Here is a 23,695-nt window from a genome sequence, read left to right on the forward strand (position 1 = left end):
AATGAACGTTTTGGGCTACATGAATACAGCATGAACGTCCTCAGTTAATAGTGACACTGACCATTTCTAGGTGTAAGGAGGGTGTTTGAGGTTGACTTGCTCCTAATAAAGCTCACACACCCGATGCTTTGCCCCACATGCTCACGGGCCTCTCGCCCCACTTGCCGATCTCATGGGTGAACAACACTCACCAAGACAAACGAACCAGTCTTTTGATGGTTTATTTTTAACTCAACCATGGACTTGTGTGATCTCATTTGAGCTAAGACAAAGGGATGCACATTAACATCCAGTCCATAAGATCTTGAAAGTCACTTAGACTGAACCATTTCATTAGAGAGCGGAACAGTGTCATAGATGATTGTATAAAATATATATGAAATCAGAGCGGTGTTAAAAAGAAGTCTAACATAAAACCATGCATATTTCTTACTGGCACGCAAAACACTGTTAGCTTTGGTTTTAGTGAGAAAATATTGAGTCAATATAAACATTTCCCTTGAAACAATGAAATCTTGAGCCAGTGTGGTCCTCACGCTAAAATCTGGAGTTTGTAATAGTGACATTTTCTCAGAGGAATGATTGTTGTACATTACAATTGATGTACTTATACAAAGAGAGCAATTGTGGATTCAAATACTTCAAACTGTTAGTGTATGCAAATATGTTAACATTCACAAATAATAGAAGCTCTAGATTTTATTCTGTGATGACCACACAGTCTCAGATCTCGAGAGAAATGTCCTAGAAAGTATTGACTAAACTGTCCTACAGTAAGATAGAGCAATAATTAACAGTGTTTTTTAATGATCTGTTCATGATAAAAAGATGTGCATAATCTTAGTAATTATTAAATACAGTAGCTCCTCTTCTTTGGTTGAGCTTTGCATATCAAAAGTGGTGCAGCAGCAGCCCCTAGTGGTTTGTATTCCCAGGTAGAAAACCTCAGATTGTTATACATACCTACAGTGCAAAAAGCAACATTATTCCCATTTAGTATCAGTGTTAACAGTATTGTTAAAGTATATAAGTCATGAGTTATGTCATGCCACACAATCAACATAAATATAAAACAAAATGTTAAATCCAATGCCAGTTTCCAAGACATTGACAAGGCTAACAAAGCCAAAAAGACACTGGCCAATAAAACAACTTATCTTTGTCCAATCCAGCTGTGTGTCTTACGTGCTTGTGCGTCCCTGTTGCTGTGGTGACAACCACAGGTTCAAAGATGGATAAACACCAATGACTACATCGCTTAGGTACATCAATGCCAACATGTTAATAGAAAATAATGATCCTTGGATTGGGTTAGAACAGTTTCTTAAACCTGGTTAGGAGTTAAAACTCTTACAATCACACACAAATGACCACAGTTTTGATCAATAATAAATCATTAGTACTCACAAGATATGAAAACAAACAAAGTGAAAATATATGGCTGTAAGTCTTGGTTAAAACACTTCAATAAAAAAAAATCCAATATTTTTTTTGCATGCTAAAAATTGCACAGTAGTTTAACCACATTATTACGTGAATATAAATTTGGTTATTGTGGCGAGTAAACCAAAAATAAAATATGGGTGAGCTTCTCTTTCTTTTCACCTTCATTACTTCAGCTGTGGGGAGGAGAAGAAGTTCCCCTGACGGTTGGAGGCAGTTGTTGCTTTGCTTCTGCTCCCAAATCTAAAGATGGGGTGAGGAGGCAGACAGTCATATTTCAAGTTTATTCATTTTTAATTTCGGCAAACAATAGCAAGCACTACTGAAGATGGGTATTTCAGGGTGAACATGGGAATGCAGTCTTCCTATGTGAACAACTAATCATTTGATTGTTGGTTGGATTTTGTTTCCCAAGCTCAAAATTTAAGTGGAGGTGTTATATTATAAAAAATTATACTTTAAGATCAAATATGCAAATGAAAATTGTGCCCATGGGACAAGCTATGCTTCGCATTAAGACCGGAAATTGGATAAAAAGCTATTCTTGTTTAAAAATCCACCTACTATAACCTCTAAAGCTTCCAGTTGCTATAAATCGTCAAGCTAAGCTAAGGGCCTGTGGGCTTTGTGTCGAGTGTACAGACATGTAACCCAGCACAACATAACAAATAATGGTCATTTGTGTTTTTAAATAATATCATTATTAATTAAGACATACTGTGTTTGTGTTTCATATTAATGGCCCCACACACCCAGCTGGTCCACCCACGCAGTTGTTTTCACTTCATCACTTCACTTAACTCGATTAGATCAGATTCTCGAGAATGTGTGGGCGTGTTCAGCCTGTGCCGATACCCCTTGCATCTCTTTAGTCTCTTGCGGTCAAGGAATTTACCTGAAAATTTGATAAGACTAAAATGATCCTGGCTAAACCTGCTTCGTGTCTGTTTTGTGTAAGCCGAATGGGGGAGCTTACATGGTGCTGCTGGAGAGGGTCTGCATCATGCGCTGAGACAGCGAGCTGGAGGAAGGGGTTTTAGCCATCATCTGGTGCTCTGGAGTGGTCACTGGTCCCAATATGCTCACTACAGATACATTCAAAATCAATGCAGTCAATTTTTTTCATTATAAGTCATCATTATAAAAAATGAGAATATTAAAAAAAAGTGTAGCTTTTGGTGATTTACCTTTGTGGTCTGCAGTATCAAACTGATGAGCGTTGTCCATGCCTGTATTAGCTGGAGAGGCAAACTGGCTCCAGTAGCTTGCTGGAATACTGAGCAGGCGCTCGATCACCTTGAGGACAGAACCAACATGATCTTTAGCAAAAACCATTCCAAAGAGAACAAAGTCACACACAGCTATGTGCAGTTCAAACTGAAAAAACAATGTGCTACTTTACAAATACTGAACACGGGCTGTGTACATAACATATAATCATCGCTCTCATTCCCATTACCCTTGGTTGTCTGCTTGTGTCCTGCAGGATGGTCATAGGGTCTGGGTCGGCAACAGCATGACCGACGAGGGTTGGGCCAAAGACCCTGGCCAGGTTGGTCACGTCCATTTTGGTATCCACACACTGCGACACCCTGGGGAAAAGAGGAGTGGGAAATTAAATTTCTCAAAGGCCTTTTCAACGTTGCATGCTGACCTGCACTGCAGACATGTCGGAGGTTACAACAGGCTAGATTGTGGCGCAGAAACGGGATATAACAAGTGCCTTTTTGAAAGGTTATGATATTACTTCTGCAGGTGAATCATCAGGCAGGCCAGTGTGTCTCGGTTGGGTTGAGGCAGCTCACTAATGGTCTGGAACACCATGGCCAGACTGTTGCCGTCGTCCTGGATTTCTGCAAAAACAACACTAGTCATTTAATATGCCCAGATATGGATTTTCCCTCTATCCAAAAGGAGGTCCTTAAATAATAATTTGAATGCTTGTTCTCAAAAAATATGATATTTAAAACATTTAGAGAGATAAAGAAAATTGGAGATACAGCAAACCTCTGATAGTGATTCAGCGAGAAACTCACCAGCTGCTTCCATGAAGGTTTTGTTGAGGTGGAAGGTGAGCAGCGGCTCTGGGAGGTTTCTGAGGAAGTCTTTGAGGACACCTGTAATGACATTGATGTCTTCTACTTTGTTAAGCGGAGGTAGAGTCTTTCCTCTAATCAACTTCTCCTTCAGCTGTTTGACCAAGCGCTCGTGGCCAGAGAGTCTGTACAGGCCAACCTGCAGAAAGGAAAAGATAAAAAACCAAGTCTCATTGTCTGGCTGCGTGCAAAACTGTATTACTCCTGAATGAGATAACAAATTAGAGATGGGATTATCTATTATAAATCGATCAAGGGAGGATCCTAGCATTAACATGAAAGTGACAAGAAAACAAGGATTTGAAATCAGTTTTACCTCATGTAGGCCTCTGTGTTCAATCTCCTTAATGCAGTAGGTAACCAAAGTTGGTATCTTTGGGGAGGTGACTGGAGCAAAGTCAGCCAGGGTCACCTATACATAGAACACATCAGTTTCCATGTAGTGTACTTTTCATGTAGGTAACATGAAAGTTATAGAAAATTATGGCATTGAAATGTGTCATAAAATAATACCTCTGTGTTTTTGATGGGAGTGCTAACAGCCGTGGGATTGCAGGGCAGGGGACAGCGATCACGACATTCTGGATGAGTCACAACTCTGCAGTCCTGACAGCGGAGGTAAATCTTGCCAAACTTTGTTCTTCTTCCACATGGCACACAGAATTCAGACTTGATCACCTTGGTGATGGAGGGAACAGAGTGCCGCAAGCGGTTGAGTAGATTACACTTTAACAAGACGAACCAGCTCACAGTACATTCTAAATCACTTCACAGCAATAAATATACAGTCTTACTGTTTTGGGGATGAAGTGGTGTTTCTTTCCTCCTCTATTGGCTTTGGGGGTTTGGAGTTGGGCTGGTAAATATGAGACTGGCGTGCTGGGAGCCTCGCTGGCAGTCTCAGATTGGTCAGTAGTGGTTGTATCAGCCCACGCTGGAGCAAATGTGGACACAATCAGTCAAAAAACAAAAGCAAGTGGGGGAAAAAAACTCAACTGGCCAATTCAAATACACAATCTTTTTGGTATTTTTAGAAGAGAAAAAATATACGACAATATTCTCACCACTCTTCCTGCTGCGTGTCCAGTACGGCACAGTTTCAATGGTGGAGACGGCCTCGACAGTACCTCCATTCACAGGCACAGTGATCGTAGTTTTGGCCACGATGGACTCATTCATCTGAACAACATAAAGATATTCAATGCTCTTTTCAGTAAACAAATGTGCTTCTTTTAGTTGGTTTCAAAAAATAATCATTATGGAGGTTTACTTTTAAATACAATTGATAGCATTTTTTCTTATTTTCCTTTCCAGAGGTTGTGCTATGATACAGTAGATTAAGCTGCAGAGGTCAGCATTACCCTGTCGGATGTGCGTCCAGTGGAGCGAGGTTTCTTTACAGTCTGTGAAGGAACTTCCAGTTTTCTGGAAGAACGCTGTGGATTACAATTTAACTTTTAAAATACTAAAACCTTCTCAAGAATTGCCTGACAACATTATTATTAATGCATCACTCACTCGTTTCTGTCGTTTCCGAAGTCTCACAGTCTTCATCACAGAAGAATCCCAATCCTACAGGAAAAGTGTAGATAGAGACCAAGGAACTTAGTCGAGTCATAATTAACGTCCATTACTGAACAATGTTGTCCCACTATTGGGGCCTCAAATCAGCAGTTCTCATAAAACACACAGCAAAATGTGTCATTATACCAGAGAGTCATCCGTTTGGTCATAGCTAATGTCGGACAGCATAGAAGCCGATTCATCGATGGTAGTTAACCTGAAACATAGGTTAAAGTCAGACTTTAATTTTCCTGCCTGAACTATTTCCCATGTCCATACCTAGAAGAAGAATCACACATATTTCTGATGAATTATAACATAAAAATATACGAACTAATGTTTCATTCAATTTTCTATCCTCTACAGTGCACAGTACAATACAGTGTATTAACCTAAATGAAGTGCTACGCTACAGTATGCTTAAGATAACTGAAACCTCAAGATGAGAGGAGAAAACCTGGTAATTAATCCTTATTACTTTCTGTGAAAAAATCACTTCCTGCTGTCTCAGAACCATGTTAGGAGGGTCTGACCTTCGGCTAGAGTTGAGGTTGCCTTGTGCTGCCTGGGAGTGGGCACTGAGGAAGGCCAGGGCAGAGCGCTGCTCCTCGCTCAGGTGGACACTGTTGCCGTTGTTCTCTGAAATCAGCAGCTCACGGATCAGCTGTAGCTGACGTTCCTGTTACACCCACAGACCAGCAGGTGGATAGGAACAGACCAACACAGGAATACCCTCAGTCAAATGCATAAACAGGCATTATGTAGTTATAATTAACAGCCGAAAATCATACAAAGTTTAAAATGTGACCTATCGGCTACTGGCTACTGGGAGACCACTGCATTGTTTAAATATTAATAATCTATCATACTTCCTTTCCTACATGTTTATATACAGTATCTCATACACAATGATGCAAGTAAACGAGAGGCTGTGCAAACTCCGAACACTGTCGCACTGACCAGCTTCTCGTAGACCGTCTCAGCATTCTGCCGGCGGCGGATCTCCACGTCCACCTGGTTGCGAGCGTGTTTCAGTTTGACCTCCAGGGCTCCCCTCTCCGTCTCCGCTTTAGCCAGCATCTCTTTACAGGACACCAGCTCCTCGCCCGCCCGCAGCCACTTCTTACGGGACTCCTCAAAATTCATTGCCATCTGAAGGAACTCTGAATAAGACAATGGAAGAAAGAAAGAAAAAGAGTTGGGTTGCTGCGGTGCACCGTATAGTATTCATCCTTTGATGGTTGTGTGCTTACAAAAAACCCTTTCATTGCCGCGGCAATGGAGCAAATTACCCTAGAGCACAAAAGAGCACAAGAAGACAAAGGGCTCTGCTGTAAAGAGAGAGAATCAGTCACAGAGTTTTCCTGTTAGTTTAAATGGAAATTAACTGCAGTATGTGGACTATTGACATGGAAGGTTTTTTACTTTACCCAGGCCCTTTCAGACTTCACTTATTAGAACTCACTACTGTTCCTGCATTCCTCGTTTGTGGTTAATAATTAAATGCAACACCTACCAAAGTTTGGGGTTGAAACAGTATAAAAAAAACTAGAGCTGCAACAGTTAATCAATTAGTAATCGATTACTAAATGAATTGCCAACTTTTTCCATAATAGGTTCGGGTATTTTCCAAGAGGATAAATTAGGAAAAATTCTCTGATTTCATCTTCTTAAATGTGAATATGTTCTGGTTTCTTTGCTCCTCCATGACAGTAAACTGAATATCTTTGGTGCGTGGACAAAACAAAACATCATCTTGGAGTTCTGGGAAACACGATCGACATTTTTTCACCATTTTATGAACCTGCGAAAATAATCGGCAGATTAACCGATTATGAAAACACTGGTTAGTTGTCAGTTCAAGCACACTGACAGCGCTGGCAAATACCGAAAGGAAGCGTGGAAACAACTCACGTGGTTCAATGCCCTCATTCAGACCGTCCACCTGCTCCCTGAGACTCTGGAACTGGTTGTACAGGTTCACCCCGGGCGACGCCATCGTGTCCCACTGCAGCGGGCTGAGATGAAGACAAGACCACTGGGATCAGTCGGGGGGTATAATGGATGGCACTGCGGAAGTTATGCCGCTGATCGTTGTTTCGGTGTCGTCCCACGTCGAGATTAGCGCTGACTGAGCAGCGGCGCCACAGTTCAGGTCAGGCTCGACAGCACGAGCAAGTCGTTTTTGAATGAGTTACAGATACAGAGTTATGAGATACAGAAGTCACCGCCACTGTGTCGGTTCATTAACGACGCGAGTGTCACGGCTGTAGCCTAACGTCTCTGCGCCTGTGACGAGGCTACTGGCATGCTAGCGTTAGCATCGTCTAGGTGGTGTTGACGTGACTCGACTTCCTGTCGTTACCGCTGGTTAATAACAATTAAAAAAAAACACCACAACACTCACCTGTTCAATGTTTTCCTTCCTGTGAAACTGCGGCGGACATGTAATGTACCGCAGGCGGATACTAACGCAGCGGCTCGGTGTTCTCTCCCCCCTCCAGTGTTCGCCTGAGCAGCAGCAGAGCCACACCTGTCTGATAAAGTTTGCAGATTCTTCAAAAGTTCAAAATCAGCGCCGCTTTTCTTCCTCGCCGCGTGATTTGGCGGAAGACCGCGCTCGGTCGCCCCCTACGCACCCGGAAGTGTAACTGCAGCGGGGCTGCAGAGACGTTTCCTCCAAGGGTCCTTTTAGTATCTGAGGCAATAGATGGGTCAATTTCAAAATAATACCTAGATTATTTGTCATCATGTATACATTATTTTACATGTATACGACCCACTGAGTATGTTCGTATATTCATCTCTCCTTCTGTTGTCCAGTTCAAGAACTGCTTCCTTTTCGGATGAAACACTGAATTTATTGACATAGAAGTTTGTAAAATCTTTTCTGTATATTATCTCTCTTTCTATTTGCCGAACTCAAAACTCATTCACTGAACTGCTACATAATCATTTTAAAACTGTGGGGGTCCTACAGGCGGTAAATAACATTGTGGATGACACCCATAAACATTAATACATCGTAATGACCTGGTGAATTTCTGCATCTTTTATATAGAAAGACAGCACAACATTTTTTAAACAGGAATGTATGGTTCAAATCCTGTCTGAGCACATTTTCTTTCAAATATCTGCTTTTAACTGCTCAGATTTTTATTAAATCAACCCCCACAAGTAATATCAATAGTTTTGCTTGATGCGAGTCAGCCCAGTCTCTGTAACTCCCTCTCCCCTTGCTGTGTATGATGCACCACAGTACTGTATTTCATTCTGTGTGAACAAATCAAATCCTCTTAAACAGGCAGTGACTGTCCTGTTGTTGTGGGCCTGGCACATGGGATACACACAACAGCATCATTAATCAGCTCTGGATGGCATATCTGGGTGCTGCAGCAGCAGCAGCAGCTCTACTGTTCAATATTCAATAAGAGTAACACAGACAGACAGACAGACAGACACACAAAATCAATTGCAATTGTGAATCAATTTACATAAATGAGTCGATAGAACATTTGATTTTTATTAAACATCTCAACAATAGACCATCAAATTTGCCTCTATGATTTATTTAATGCAATGGCAGTCTGATTTACCATTAAGTTTGTGTGTGTGTGTGTGTGTGTCTGTTTACACACCTAAATACTGCAGGTCCATTAGTGTTGATTTGAGATAATAGGATCTGTCAGTCAAAGGTGCTCTCTGTCTTTATCAATTATTCATCTCTATAAGTACATTTCCTCCTGTCGCGGATAATTTAACTATATAACTCACATTTTACACCAGTCACTGTTTGCACTTCCTCAAAAAGTGTATTATTACTAAAAGTGTGAAATAATTATATATATATGCATATATATTTTCTTTTTTCTTTCATCATAATGTTTAAAGTGCATGTATATAACAAGGTACATTTTGGTCTTAATTCATTATTTATCATAATGGACAACATACAGTAAAAGGCATGTTTCCACTTCGTCAAGTTTATTCAGACAGGCAACATAAGTCAACGTACACCCTCACAATCATATAAAGTGTTGCACACCAGGAACTTGTACTGTAATACCTGCATGTTTTCTTTCATTTTACATGCTGTTTTTAAGTGTTTTTTTCCTGAATAATTAGTTTGCAGATTCTCTGTTGTCTGTCTAAAAAGTGCATGGATATCGCAACAGCAAGGTCTAAATATCCGTAATGAAAAAAGTATCGGGTTGGCTCTCATGCACGGAAGTTTCAGAGGAAGCACCTGCAGATTGTGCTGAGTACATGGTTACTCAGTGGCACCACTGGAAGGGTAATGGATCCACAAACAGCCTCTTGGGGAACACTTGGCAGATACACATCTACTTAAGAAGATGCACCGAAGCAGAACACGCCCTCTATACATCCTGTGCATAATTTGTACAGAAAGCAAAGTTAAGTTTGACAAAAACAATACACAAATTTTGATAGTTTTTCCTGTTGATATCTATAGTTTCTGTGCACTTTGGTGTAATTGACATGAATGGAGGAAATGTTCTTATCTTCTTTAAGTGAGTGGAAACAAAATCATCCATATCTATCAATGACAAGTTAGTAGACACAAAACATACATACCTATAAAGAAAAACTATTGCAATCCAATACATTAACCCAGCAATAAACAACAGTATAGTAAAGCTGACAATGCTACATTTTTGTCAAGCTTTTCATTTGATTTACTGGTCAGTTTGAGGCTGCGATTGCTGATACACAACCTTGTACATTCCATTACAGCTTTACCATAGGAGGAGTTTAATTAACACCTCTCAGAAAAATGATTATTAGGCTTAACAAAGGTTATATCTTTTTTTGGAGGCACTGTGTTGGATTCCACTATGTTTTTAAGGTATACTGTTTTGTCTAACCCCATATGGATTTTATAAACTGGCACCAAACCTCAGTTTGAATAAAAAGTTAATTGGAGGTTCTTAGAAAATGGAATGTCTCACCATTGCTAAAACTTCTTTCACCAATCTGTGAAAGTAACCAGATTCATCTGTTGGTGCTAAGTGAGTCTGCAGGTACTGTACATGGAAGAGCTCTGGCCAAGTGAGTCTATAATAAAACGATAATGTGCATAGGTGCACTCCAAACGTCCCATCAATTGAATTACAAGTGGAATCTCCCACTTAGGGCGTGTTTACTGGAAAGGGCTTCCTCTTTCCTTCACTGCTCCAGGGCCAAAACATCATCAACAACAACAACAACAACAACATTTTTATCTTCCATTTCTTGACACCTGACCCTCTGTAAACTCTCTGCCCCGCAACCAAAACACATTCATGAGTGTTTTAAACAGCTCATATTTTCTTGTTTGAAAAATTGGAGGGAAATCTATAAAAATATCACTTTTATTGATTTAACCTTGTGCCCTACTGTATATTTTGTGACTTAAAGGAAGTACAAGTACATTCAAACTAAACAGGAAAAAAATTATCCAGTCGACAGTATCCATAAACTGTTGATGTAAAAGTCTTATATACTTATAAAACTATTGTTTTTAAGAAGAAGTAAAATGAGCCCTGTAGTGTTCTCAAGGGAACAGCAAAGAAGAGTCAGGCAGTGCTCAAGGCTGAAGCTGATTCACATAGCATTTGTTACAGTGTTGTTTCTCGGAAAAGAGCAGACAAAATAAGAAAATCAAATCAAATCTTGACACTTTTGCATTGGCTCAGTATTAATAGTTTCAACATAAGCTTTCAAGGGTTATTTTATAATTATTTTTAAATCATCTGTAATGACTTCCTTTTACATTGACCTGAAATTATCAAGAACATAAAACATGATGTATATATAAATATGGAAAAAACTAATTGTTTTGCATGGGAGATTACTAACTTTTTGTAGTAACTGCATGAGGGAGGAACTCAACATATTTTTCAAAGTCAGCTACGGATCCTCCTTTTTTTTTGAAGTCATAAATAATGGTGCTGCATGCAGAAAAGTGTTAGGAGCTGCTGTAGGTTAACTGATCCAGCTTTGGGGTCCTTATATGTCACACTCTCACACTGAACTCAATGAGGATGGTGCGCAGAACACAGCTGCTGGAAATTGATAAATCAAATCAAATGAAAACAGGCAACAATGTTGGCTGTCTGTGACTGTCTTCATGAGCCCATGGTACAAATAGGAATGACAATGATCAGAATGATCGCCACTGCAGTGGCAATGAGTGCAGTCAACTTGTAGACCTTGGCCCGGCGCAGGTCAGCCTCTTTACGCCTGAGCAGAGCATCGTAGCCAGGGGTGTAGATGTCGTCCATCCAGAACTCAATGTTGTTGGGGTTAAGAGACTCCTGGGCCTGAGAAAAATACATTTTAAAGAGTTTTAGAGCAGATATAAACCCATATGGACTGAATAAAAATCAACACCTTACCTATTCAAATACTGTAAACTCTTTTCTATTAGTATCACTTATTTGTGAGATTTACTAGCCCCTCTTTCCTCAATTCTGCATGATGCAATGTGAAAAAAATGCAGAAAGCATTGGGATTAAGTTATTTATTGATTAAAGTCAGTGACTTAATATGAGAGTTATTACAGGAATTTATATTAGTGTAGCCCTTTAAAGGTCAACTTCTCTTACCTGTATGTCCAAAGGGGAGATCCGTGCCTCTCTATCATCCACAGTCCAGATGGGCCTTCCCCTCCCTTCAGCCAGTCTGTTTTCTATCATCTTCCCAGAGGTGAGCCCCCCTGTCAGACTGCTGTCTTTGTGGCGGAATAGCGATGAGTTAAACACTTGTTCCACCAGGCTGGACTTATGGGTGAGTAGGTTAGTTGTGCTGCTTGACTGATCTACCTAGAAGCAAAATGGACCAAACATATATTTAAAATATACTGACTGTACAACTGTTATGAAGGCTACCTACGTATGTGAGGCAAAGCTGGCAATTTTATTTAACTAAATACCACCACCAAACATGCATATTAATTTGAATTGATAAGCTGTTTCCTTGCCCAAACAGTATTATAGTAGGTTTAAACCAATATCCTACGAAGCAGCTTAATTAGCTCATCAACTGACCATATAAAATCACATGTTCTACGACTCACACATAGTGTACATACTCTCTTTTTGCCTTCATACTGGATTACAGCTGAATTTGTTTAGAAAATAAATTATCATTTGCTGAGAAACCCACCTCTCATCTTACAGTTAGATTATATAGAATAAAACCTACACAGTAGTATTACCCTACCTGTTCAATTTTTCCATGTGAGACTTTGCGATCTTTACTATTCGAGAATGACACCTTCCAGTCTCTTGCAGAGTTAGACATATTCAGTTGTTTGGAATCAGGCACAATTTTCTCTTCAGGCTGTGCTTTTGATTCACGACGAGCTGATGCATCCTTCTTCCCTTCTTTTCCCCCCTTAGAATCAGCCTGACCTTTTCCTCTTTCTGTTTGCTCCCCAGCAGTGTTCCATCGGCTCCATTCCAGACTACTAGTGCTGGTACCTGGAAACAGATTTCCAGATACTGACAGAGGTAGAGGCTCTGATGAATCAGAAGGAGTTAGAGGATGGCTCATAAAGGAGGAAACGCCACTGAGAGGCTCCAGCCATCGGCCACCACTGCTTTGTCCACCATCACCAACAGGTAGCTGGATCTTTTCATCCAGTCGCTGCAGAGCAGACAACACCTGGGAAATCTCAGCCTTTACATCATTTAATGATTCCAGTTGTCTTTCTATCTGGCTCATTCTGAGCAGCAGCTTACAGACACTGGCCTTCACCCCATCGTCACTGCTTTCCAAAGAGTGGAAAAGCCTTTGGAGTTGACCTAGGCGGCCACGTCGGGCCTCAGGGGTGTCCTGGTTGATGGTCCCTGTTCCATCACTGGGGTGCAGGACTCCGGTAGAACCGCACATGCTTATGTCATCTAAGAAACGAAAGATGACACTGATGTCATCCTCACAAAACTCAGGGTCATCCAATGAAGTCATGAAGGAGAGACGATCAGCATGGACCAGACTTCGGAGGCGACGGGTGTCCGGTGGGTCTGTCTGGGTTCCTTGAGCCTTGACTCCATCGCCTCCACTTGGCAATCCACTATCCCCACTCTCACCCCCAGATGATCCCAAAGCAGGTGTCGATCTCCTGGGAAGTTGCCCCATTTGTGATTCCATCCCAATACCAACACTGCCCAAGCCTATCCGGTCCTCTAGGCTGTGACTCTTGTTGCTCCAGATGGGTCTCTGGTTCCTGGGAGGTTGGAGGTGTCGAGGGGACCACTCTTGGACTGATCCAGGTCCGAAATAAGTTGAGTCTTGCAGGTCATCAAGGCTTTCATGTTGAGCCCCCTGGTCTGGCAATTGTTGGATTGTTCTTGGTGATGGGTAAGGATTTGGGATCGTTTCAAAGCTGTGATTGTCAAAGCCTTTCTGCAAAATGTTGGGACTCAGAGTATCACTGTTGACGGTTACCTGAGGTATTAAAGGCGGCTGGTTGTGAAAGTCCTTCCTAAAGATGTTTCTCTTCTGGTCAACAGACGATGAGGGTTCAGCTTCAAACACCTCCACGGGTGCAGAATCTCCACTAGACTCACTGTCCGTTTCCAAAGGCAGGTAGATATTCTTCATGATCTCGTTAGGGATTTGACCACTAGAGTACAAGAGTGTTGTGTGAGGCAAGTCGAAAGACACAGCCCTCGCCCTGACTGGAGGGGAGGACACAAGGGAGATAGGATCAGGGGGAAGACTTCCTCGCTTGCGGGCTGAGTAATTCGATTTCGGAATAAGCAAGTGCTGGTCGATAGGCCTACCACCGGAATCAGAGAGGGCACGTGATCTTTCTCGACCAGAAATGTTCAGCTGGTGGATTCCAGGCAGACTCGAGCCTAGGGATTGGTCGACTGGGAGGATTGTCTGGGCTCTCATTGGCTGACTGTCATCAGCAGCCCCACTCGTCATCTGAATAAGATTGAATATAGTTACAATATCAGCAGCGACCCCTATGGGTGATAGCCCCTGGCCTCTGGTGGAAACCCTGTCTCTGAAGAGAGTAGCTGGGAAACAGGGGTCCCGGCTGGCAGCAGCAAACAGCAAACTCCTGAGCTCAATGAGGTGCTCGAGGTCAAAGCGGGTGCTGACCATGCGACAAAGGTCCTGGAACGTCAGCCACTGGCGCATATTGGCCAGTTCCTCCAGGATCCCAAGAAGGACCCCGGGGTATTCCTGCTGCAGGTTGGCCATGGCTGCTCCCCTGATGGGGAAAAAACAGCAGTCAGCAAGGCAAAGCAAGTTTATCTGTAAAGCACCATCAAAATACAAGGCAATTCAAAGTGCTTTGCATTACAAATAAAACCTATTAAAAAAAACAGACATAAGGCTGGATAAAAAGACACAAATATGTTGAATAGCTAATCTGATAAGTGCATGTAAATCTTTTTATCACTAGATCTAAATGAAAATGTTCATCTTTGTCTGAAAAATAAATAATCGTTTTTATTAATCATTAAATTAAAATACAATAATTATAATATTGTAATAATATGAAACTTGTTATATCATAATATATGTGTAGAATGTATAATAATGTATATTAATATTGCATGTTAATAAGATAATAAAGCAATTGTAATACTGCAAGGATGCAATTGTGTTGCCAAGTATTATTTGTTTTAATTCTATTCATTTACAGATAATTATCATTGCTATCATTATATTAGGTGTTAATAATAGTAATAACCTCATTATAGTAATAAACTTGGCAGCACTTCTTCACTACACTAAAAGTATCAAGGGTTTCTGATTCATGAAAAGGGCGTTTTAAATGACCATTTGCAAAACGACCTTATTTTCGGCCCCAAAATAACTGATCATCTGATGTGATGACGCCGTATCTCTGCGCACGACTTCACCTCACTGGACATTTTTAATCCCTCATTTCTATTAAAAGCTTCAGGCTAAATGTACATTTAAAATGTGTCTGAATATCAGGAGAGGGAAAAATAGTTTTTTAAAAGGTGCAACAATCTGTGCAATGATTCACATTTTGCATCAGTGTATCAGCTTGGACATTACAATGTTGTAAACATAATCTGGGTTGTAGAAATCTCACTGAAGGTGTACTGTAGCTTGAGTGGAGGTGGTTGTAGGAGCATAGTCACTTACCTGAATCTATTGAATGATAAATACAACCACGCCTGTGTCTATCAACAATGACAAATAACATCCAGTTTTACGGCAAAAGCGAAAAAAGATCCAGGTCGGCGCATACTGTCACACTCCTTCCACGGGCTTCTCTGTTTGTAGCAGCGACTAGCCCGCAGCCCAGGCAGGAGAGGAGAAAATTAGAAATCAGGTCATCTTCCCACAAGTCCCTGCAGTGCCCTGAGGGACCTCAAAATACATCCAAACGGGTTCCCCTCACCAAAGATCAGCGATGAGCACTTGCAAAGTCAACAGTACACCCACATTTCTGACAGACACACCGGAGGAGAAACAGGACACTCCAGTGTAAGTGAGTGGGGCAGAACCAGGAGCACATTTTCTCAGGGTGTAATAATTGGTTATGTGTGCTAGTTGAGCATGCGAATAAAGGTCACATTAAAAATTGATGTGAGCTAATTGACACTCCTAGAACTCTAAACTGATAGTAAATCATAAGGAAGGGGGTGAATTGCCTGCTAGATTGCTGCCTGGACACAGGAGTCTGCCAGGCTTCAGCCCACCCAGACCTTTCACCCTTACACTGCATTATCATCCATAAAGGCTTGTACTTAAAACCCCATTAGAGCAAGGCTTTCATCGCTGAGTAGTAGCACTCTGCTACAATCTGAACGGACAACTCTAATTCATCTGAAAACTCACTGAAGAGCACATCCATCATCCCGTGTACTCAGGAATCAATGGGGATCAATGCTGTGAATGAGCTGTGGTATGAAAAGCGATGCAGGTTTAGATATAATACAGTACTATACTACAGTACAGCCCTGAAAATACAGTGCAATACCAGCAGGCCTGTAGCATGATAGTTCTGTATACCAGGTGAAAAAAGTACAAAAGTTGAATAATGCATTCAAAAGATAATCTGCAGTTATTGATTTTCAGAGATGCATAATTTGATAGTACTTGGTGTTTACAGTAAAATAGGCTTTATTGCTTCCAGAAACATTTAAAGAGATGCACCTTAACAACAATCTTTCAGTGGTATTAATTTATAAGGGAGCAACAACTATTAAAAAATAATATTTTCAGGACATCACTGTATGAATATGTGATTATTGCTGTGTTAAGATTTCAGCTGATTTGGGACTCATGTTTTGTCTTCTTCCTTGGTTTTGATTTCACCACTGGAGTTACAATACTTGGCGTCAGTGAAGGATTCAAGGCTGGATCTAATGCTGGGTTCAGGGCCAGCAGGTCCAATATTGTGGCACTCTGATCAACTGTAGAAATACAACATCGCAGAGGTCAGGAAACAGAGGAGTGGCACACAGCACACGTAACGTTATTCTCTGGGTTACGGTCGCTTACCAGCATTCTCCTCTTCACCACTGGCTTCCTGTTCTGGTCTGTGGAGAGAAACCCGTGCCAAGTCTGCCACCTCATTTATGAAGCTTTCTTCTGCCTCCTGATTGAGACAGCAGCACAGTGCTTACAGACAATAACTGTGCAAGGCTGTTATATATTCATATTCCTGTCATCAAGGAGACAAACAGAGTAGACATGAAGCAAACTAACCAGTAGCTGTTTTTTGATCCTTTCCATGATTTGATCTTGGGCCACTTTCTTTTGTCTCAGTTCCTCATATATACTCTCCTGTTGCAGATCACACAGCTCCAACACCCTCCTTTTGTGAAGTTCAACCCTAGCACGCGATAAAACAAGGAACAATTATGCCAATATAATGTTAATGGGCGGTCCTCCCAAAAATGGCCAGCACTGCTGGGGTTGTTATACCTCTGTTGAAACTCAGCAGATGTAGGTTTTTTGCCCCAGTTCACCAGCTCCCTCTGCAACGCTCTGCTCAGCTGACTGCTGCTCTCCATCTTCTCATTCACCTCTGAAGAAAAAGTTTACAGCAGTAACGTCAACGTGCATAATTATTTTTAACTTGGCGTGCTCCATGTCCCATAATCCATCCTACATGGCGATTCAAAGAGGTATTTTAATATGAAGTGTGTTCACACGAGAAAAGCAATAAAGCGAATTACACAGATAAAATCATTCATATACTTATACAATAAAATATGTTTAATTGACAGTCACAGTTTGATAGACAACCAACATCATCCACATTTATGTTTGTATTGTATATTTCCTGTAAGTACAAATTGGCAAAGTGTGTTGATATTTTTGTATAATATCAAGTTAGTATCTACTAAGGTTTTGGGACATAGCTACTGTCTCCCATTTGTCACGTGTAAAACTCACCCAGTCAATCAAATAACAAGGTAGCAACCACAGACATAACTATTTCAGGTTTATTTATTTGGTAAATCAACAATCCATAGTCACAGAAAAATGTCAATCAAATATGTACTGTAGTAATTACTGAAAGGGACTGTAAGCAATCGTAATCTAATTCATTTTTTATCAAATTCTGCTAATATTTTCTCACGCTGTCGGTTGTGCACTGAAAAAATATCAGATTTTTCTAGACAGCCCTGTCTGTGTCGATGGAAAACAAAAAAAGGTGCAGACCGCACCTCACAACACTGTGTACAGTGTTAAGAGACGTGCCAGCTGGCTACTTGCTAGACCGTCCGTCTCCCATGCTTGAGGCTGCAAGTTCAGACCCAGACCAATGCGGTCAGAAAAAAAACAACATGCAATCTCTCATCAACATTGCTTACTCCCCCTTTAACCATGACAGACATTTTCCTTTTGTTTACAAATGAAACAGTAATTATAGCAAGATTAGTATTAGTATTAACACTAAAATCAGGGTTTATACAGATATGGAAGTGTGCACGTGTTGTGATTGTAATCTCACCCTGGTTCATGTTTGGCTGATCCGGCTGTAGTTGTTTTGTAATGTCCTGTAGGTGTGAATAGTAGCTCTGGACCAGCGCAGTGAGAGAATCTTTAGTCACGTATACACTCTCTGACGCAGCCTCTATCAGGTGGTGCTAGTGAGAAAAAAGAAACGGATAAGGCTTCAGTTTAGCTGGCAAACTTATCTAAGAAACACACAACTGAAATTTGATACCTTCAAGCTATCATCATCTGGTTTTGGAGAGGCCGGGGACTCCATGGGCAGGGTCTCCATCATTTGTTGGATGGCTTGGCTGAGGGCATTGCCAAGCAGCAGCTGCGCATGGCTCTGAAGCAGCTCCATTCCTGTTTCCTGCTCAGAGAGGAACTCCTGCTGGAAGCTGTGGCCCACCAGCTGACTCTCTGGACCCAGATGCCTCTCTGCTAGGCTGGCACTGCTATTCTGTGATTAGGAAGAGACAAGGGCATTTGAGCCCAGACCAAGTCCTTTCAATCAGTCCCGCTGCAGCATCCTCAGTGTAGGCGTGATTTATTGAGGATGCCTAAAAGAGGTACTTAGTAAATCCTCTAACCACCTCTCAGACTCAGTGCTCAGTCAAAAGAGTGTGCACATTTTTTTTCTCACCTTGAGAGTTGAACTGACACAGGACAGGCTTTTACCGGGATCCTCCATAAGCCCGGCCCTGAAATCAGTCTGAGAGAGCACCTTCAGCTTGGACAGCCTCATCTCCTTCAGCATGTGCAGACAGAAGTGCCTGACCACAAAGCTCCTCTGCACCGCCACCAACAGGTGCTCATGTTTCTTCTCTATCAGCGTCCCCACGTCACTGAAGACAGGATCCCATTGCATTATTTTAAAGCACCTCATAAAAATTGATTCAGATATAAATGGATATGGCTATGTTATTAGTGCAATTTTTTTTTAAACTTTCTTTCACAATCTAAATAGGCCATAAACACTGTTGGACGGGTCCTCCCATCTCACCTGTTGAGTGTGTAGCTCTGTCTGGCCACCATGGTCTGGAGAATCTTCAGCTGTTGTTCACTCAGGTGTTTGAGACAGGCCTGCGCCAGAGCCATCTCCTCACTCCACACCTACAGGAGAAGAGGCCCGGTTAAAAACAACGAAAAGCATAAATATATATATTTTTTATGTAATGTAAAAATAAATGCTTATATTTTCTGCATTGTTTAACCTGTAAAATAAAAAGTTTTCATTTCAGCAAATTTGACACTGATACCTATATGTCTGTAAAAGGCTCATATTAGCCATTTTTTTTACCGGCCAACAGATAAATCTGCCAGGTTATCTAAAGTTACTGAACGACTTGAGCTCAGAGCACAAACAGAGAAGTAAAAATGTAGATAAAAAAGAAAAAGATGAAATGTATCTGATCCACCATGTGGTGTCTACCTGTCCGTCTTGGTCGAGCTGAGCCCTCATGTCCTCCAGTTGCAGATTGATAGTGCACTCAGCCTGCTGCAGCTTTTCAACCAGCTCCTGCTCCAGGTCCAACCACAGCCGCTCGCAGCGCTCAGCAGAGACGTTCGACTGGGCAGAGACCGAGGTGAGAAAGATGTCCTTGGCTAGCTCCCCGAGCTTCCTTGACCACAAGCCACGAAGTTTCTGTAGATACAGGATTTTACACAAGATTAGCATATACACACACACACATACACAAACAAACGAGCATCCCTTCAATACAATATAGTATTCAACCGTTTACCTTCCAAAGGTCACAGAGAGCGTCAGCCACCCTGTTCTCCTGCTGCAGCTCCAGATCAGAGATCTGCTGCCTGTGTTTAACCAGCAGCTCCTGGTACACCTGCACCAAAGGTCAGAGTTCAGATTTAGATACCGGTGGATTTACATGGGCTTCATGTTTTTTTCATCTTGTCCAGTTACGAGTAAAGAAGAGTCTCAAGAACCAGCAAAAAATCATACATCATACGTTATGTAACAGTAATTCCTGATCTACATATTAATGCACTGTAGGCTAAATGTTGTGACCTTGGTGAGCTGCTGTAGGTCACTGTGAGTCTGTGTCAGTTCCAGGGCCTGGGTCTTTTCCTTGGCCTGGCTCCTCTGAAGCTTCTTCCGCTTGGACTCCATTTTGCTGCACTTGTCGTTCACCAGCTCCTTTGTCTTCCGCCTGCACTCTGCAACAATAAGGTTGAACCTATAAAAATTGACTAGTTGTGTAGTTATCATAAAAGTTGCCCCTGCCATTGTGAGTAACATCTGGATGTTACACCAATTTTTAAAAGAAAACAATGTATATTATTTGTTTCTAATTGATGATGTAAATGATGTAATTTTACTCCATTCGTGCTTGGCATATAGATAACATAAGATATAGGGTAAAGGCACCTTACTCATGTTTAGCCAACAATAAAACTGAACAGTAAAATACACCAAGAAAGCCAAAGAATATTGCCACTGGCAGCACAGTTGATTACTTACACAGTAGGACAGAAGTAAGAGTCTTTATAACGTCTTATGTTGAAAGATGCTACATTAGAGTCCTGTATGCAGTAACAGACGTGCTGTTCAGTGCTGTCCTGAAAGAACCTGACCTTATTTGAGGAGCTACAGAGGATTCCCAGAAAATGGTCTATTTTGAGAGTGTACATCACTTAAATTTGAAAAGTAGGCTAGACATTGTCCACTGCTACCTGCCACCAGAAACTAGTTCAGTTTAATCAAACACACTTCCACAGCACGGTCAGTCTTTTTATAACTGTATATAGTGCCCCCCTCCTTTTTGAATCAAATTCTTTCACCCATATCATGGCAAACAGTAGGTGTCTTTCTGTCTTACCCTCAGTGCACTGCTGAAGACCTCTCGTCAGAGTCTCCTGAACTTCTGAAAAGATCTTCTCCATGTGGTTAAAGGTCAAGACGTCATCGCTCGTCAGCTGCTCCAGCGTTGTGGCCAACAAGCTCTGCCTCAGAGACGCTTCCCGCATCAACAAGGCAGGTTGGGACTGAAGAAGCCCCGTCAGCTCTTCCCACCACAGCAGTTTCTGCTGTATTCTCTACAAAGAATGAGACGTGTTCAACTTCTTCTATAGCCCATCCAGTTCCTCAAGTAATGACGTCAAGAATCAGAGGTCAAATCAATAGGATGCCGAATAGCAGCTTGTGTTTCTTACTTTTAGGTCTGCTTCTTGTGTGTTCACCAGGTGGTTCTCCACCGACATAAGAGTTTGAATGAGAGACAGAATCACATCCTGGGCTTCATCCCTGGAGAAAATGCTGGTCTTCGTCAGCAGAGTCTGACACAAGTCTTCCAACTGTTTGCTGAAACCTTTGGACTGTAAAGAGACATTCATTTTCCCACTTGAACGTTTTTAATAATTAGCTCAATGTGTTTTTTCTTATCATTATTAACCATTTGAAGGCCACGTTCAAGGAGATCTTTCTGCGTTCTCTCAATCTCCTCCAACGTACAAGGAGCGTCAAAGTTCTTCTCGCTGGCAATGTGGCCCAATGACAACTGCTTCTTTAGCTCATTCAGCTCCTAAAAGGACAGATGACAACATAAACTTCCCTGTGGGTTCAAATCTAAAATGTCTGCGTTTCAACGCACTGCAAGTTACCTTTTCGTGTATTTGCAGAATATTCTTGCAGAAGTCAGCATCAGTTTTGTCTTTTGGGAACCGGCAGTTGAATATTATGTTCACCATATGAAGAAAAATCTATACCAGAAATAATAAGAAACTAGAAGTCACACAAAAACAATTTGAACTTTTCTTATATATATATATATATATATATATATATATATATATATATATATAAACTCACCAGATGTTTTTCCTCCTGAAGGTGAGAGCAAAGCTCTTGTACGTCCTGCAGGGCCAAACAGTAAAGGCTGATCCTGCCTTCAAACCTGCAGAGAAAACGACAGCAGGATCACGTCAGTGGAGTCTGGTTTGTGCATATACTTGCTGCAGGTTAAGGTATGTAGTTATGGTTTTGCTTTTTAATGTATAGAGAGCACAGCCCCCTACCCTGTTAGTGTCAGTGTGTGAGGGTAGTGAGAGACTCTGGTGAAGCTCTGGTTCTGCAGGCTCTTGGGGACCAGCGACGAGGAGATGAAGTGACTGCTGTCATCGTTGTCCTGCTCCTGGCTCAGAGACTCCCCGTCAGTGGAGGAGGACGACTCCTCGTTCGGCAGCGCCGGGAACTTGTTGTGCTCGTGCAGTGACGGGTTGGAAGCTCCATCTGCTAAAGGCTGACGGAAAAAGCGAAAAGTTGTGGGAAGGAATTTATCATCAGTAATAATTGCAGACTCAGAGTTTTACCTAGCTGTATATGTACAGTGTGTACTGTAGCAAGTGGTTCGTCACATATCATCATACACCGACTGATTGCCACACGGCTGTGGCTCAGGAGGCGGAGAGGGTCGTCCACTTAACCAGAAGGTTGATGGTTTGATCCCCGGCTCCTCCGGTCTGTGTGCCCATGTGCCCTTGGACAAGATACTTAGCCCTACATTGCCTCTGACGGCTGTGCCAGCAGTGTATGAATGATGTGTGATAGAAAAAGCCCTGTGTATAGAGGCGCTGTATGAATCTGCATGTGAATGTGTGAATATGACTTGTACCATTTACCATTTACGACACCTCACTGCCTGGATTGTGGCATGTTCGGCTTGTTGAGCCTACTCTCATTTAACTACAGAATTATGGCAACATGCATGCATGGACTTACTCTGTATTTTTGGTTGATGGGATAAACCACCTTTGCTCTGGATGCAAATGCAGCCACATCGCTGCTCACGGGCGGCGGCTGCTGCGGCTGCTTCTTCTTCTCCTGGTCAACGGGTGAAACAGAAATGGATGACCAGTGGGAAGTTAAAAAGTCAACGTGTTATGTCTTTTCTTGAAGTGCACAACTGTCCTTTTCAGCACTTTGGCATCACGGATGTAACTCAGCCATCTGCCTGGGTACAGTTACCACGCACAGTGTATGAGAAGGGACTAATACTTTTTCCGTGGGGGCTCCACTCGCAGCCTCCTTCCTGCTGTTGCTGACACCGTCACTCTGGTGGTTGTCGTCGGGCTCGAGCAGCCTCCTCGCGTTGTGGCCCTGGTGACGCAGGATTTCAGTTCATAGGTGAAGTGTACTGTGGCGAGACAGACTGTGGGTGGATTGTGCGGGTGCTGAAGATGGAGATGCTTACTTGTCTCGTCAGCAGCAGAGGCTTCAGGCAGAAGACGTACAGGAGAGCCGCGGCCAACACTCCCGACAGTCCCCCGCACAGCGCGGCCACCGTCAACAGTTCGGTGTAAACGAACAGCGACTCGGCGAAGACCACCGGGACGTCCACGCCGCATCCCGCGATCACTTCCTGTCCCGTCATTTCACAGCGAACTCACCGCACTGCAAGTACAAATCGGCGGGTTTGCCCTTTTCACGAGAGGCCTAACGGCAGAAGGCGACATGTTACCAATGGTTACAACAACAGACCAAACTCATCTCCTGCACAAAAGTAGCTGGACTCCTGGATGTTCAGGCTAAAGTGTTTCAGCTCGAATGTTGTTTGTTTTTGTTAAGTTTTTTCTTCTTCTCCATGGGTGTTTACATTTTCTAAATGATGATGCCCAGCGACGAT

At 42.1% G+C, this 23,695-nt stretch overlaps 3 protein-coding genes across 5 annotated transcripts; all 3 read right to left on the reverse strand.

Moving 5' to 3' along the window:
• Nucleotides 1-205: 205 nt before the first annotated feature.
• On the reverse strand, nt 206-7,665 carry LOC118308985 (rac GTPase-activating protein 1). Its single transcript, XM_035630530.2, has 17 exons — nt 7,510-7,665; nt 7,017-7,120; nt 6,063-6,265; nt 5,636-5,781; nt 5,250-5,319; nt 5,058-5,111; nt 4,901-4,975; nt 4,604-4,718; nt 4,334-4,473; nt 4,053-4,217; nt 3,856-3,951; nt 3,480-3,678; nt 3,191-3,296; nt 2,903-3,035; nt 2,631-2,739; nt 2,420-2,528; nt 206-1,686 (listed from the first exon to the last, which is right to left on the reverse strand). Exons 2-17 carry the CDS (start codon nt 7,099-7,101, stop codon nt 1,611-1,613), a joined length of 1,881 nt encoding a protein of 626 aa, XP_035486423.1. The 5' UTR covers nt 7,102-7,120; nt 7,510-7,665; the 3' UTR covers nt 206-1,610.
• A 946-nt stretch (nt 7,666-8,611) lies between these two features.
• On the reverse strand, nt 8,612-16,077 carry LOC118308984 (major intrinsically disordered Notch2-binding receptor 1-like). Of its 2 annotated transcripts, none has more exons than XM_035630528.2 (3): nt 12,327-16,077; nt 11,711-11,926; nt 8,612-11,425 (listed from the first exon to the last, which is right to left on the reverse strand). In XM_035630528.2, the coding sequence occupies exons 1-3, from the start codon at nt 14,319-14,321 to the stop codon at nt 11,231-11,233; spliced, it is 2,406 nt and encodes an 801-aa protein (XP_035486421.2). In that variant the 5' UTR covers nt 14,322-16,077; the 3' UTR covers nt 8,612-11,230. The 2 variants fall into 2 exon arrangements, 1 of the variants encoding a protein (XP_035486421.2); XR_004793379.2 differs by having other exon boundaries at nt 11,286-11,425; nt 11,711-11,835.
• Nucleotides 16,078-16,202: 125 nt separating this feature from the next.
• On the reverse strand, nt 16,203-23,692 carry LOC118308983 (ellis-van Creveld syndrome protein). 2 transcript variants are annotated; one of them, XM_035630526.2, is made up of 21 exons: nt 23,551-23,692; nt 23,264-23,463; nt 23,068-23,169; nt 22,792-22,893; nt 22,089-22,312; nt 21,883-21,967; nt 21,675-21,773; nt 21,467-21,595; nt 21,228-21,389; nt 20,894-21,110; nt 20,083-20,231; nt 19,799-19,897; nt 19,486-19,698; nt 19,057-19,166; nt 18,697-18,898; nt 18,286-18,513; nt 18,070-18,205; nt 17,034-17,136; nt 16,815-16,941; nt 16,608-16,704; nt 16,203-16,519 (listed from the first exon to the last, which is right to left on the reverse strand). In XM_035630526.2, exons 2-21 carry the CDS (start codon nt 23,441-23,443, stop codon nt 16,371-16,373), a joined length of 2,913 nt encoding a protein of 970 aa, XP_035486419.1. In that variant the 5' UTR covers nt 23,444-23,463; nt 23,551-23,692; the 3' UTR covers nt 16,203-16,370. The 2 variants fall into 2 exon arrangements, with proteins under 2 accessions (XP_035486419.1, XP_035486418.1); XM_035630525.2 differs by having other exon boundaries at nt 23,264-23,671.
• Nucleotides 23,693-23,695: the final 3 nt, after the last annotated feature.

Source organism: Scophthalmus maximus, chromosome 6, assembly GCF_022379125.1.
Source record: "Scophthalmus maximus strain ysfricsl-2021 chromosome 6, ASM2237912v1, whole genome shotgun sequence".
Classification (NCBI taxonomy): Eukaryota; Metazoa; Chordata; class Actinopteri; order Pleuronectiformes; family Scophthalmidae; genus Scophthalmus; species Scophthalmus maximus.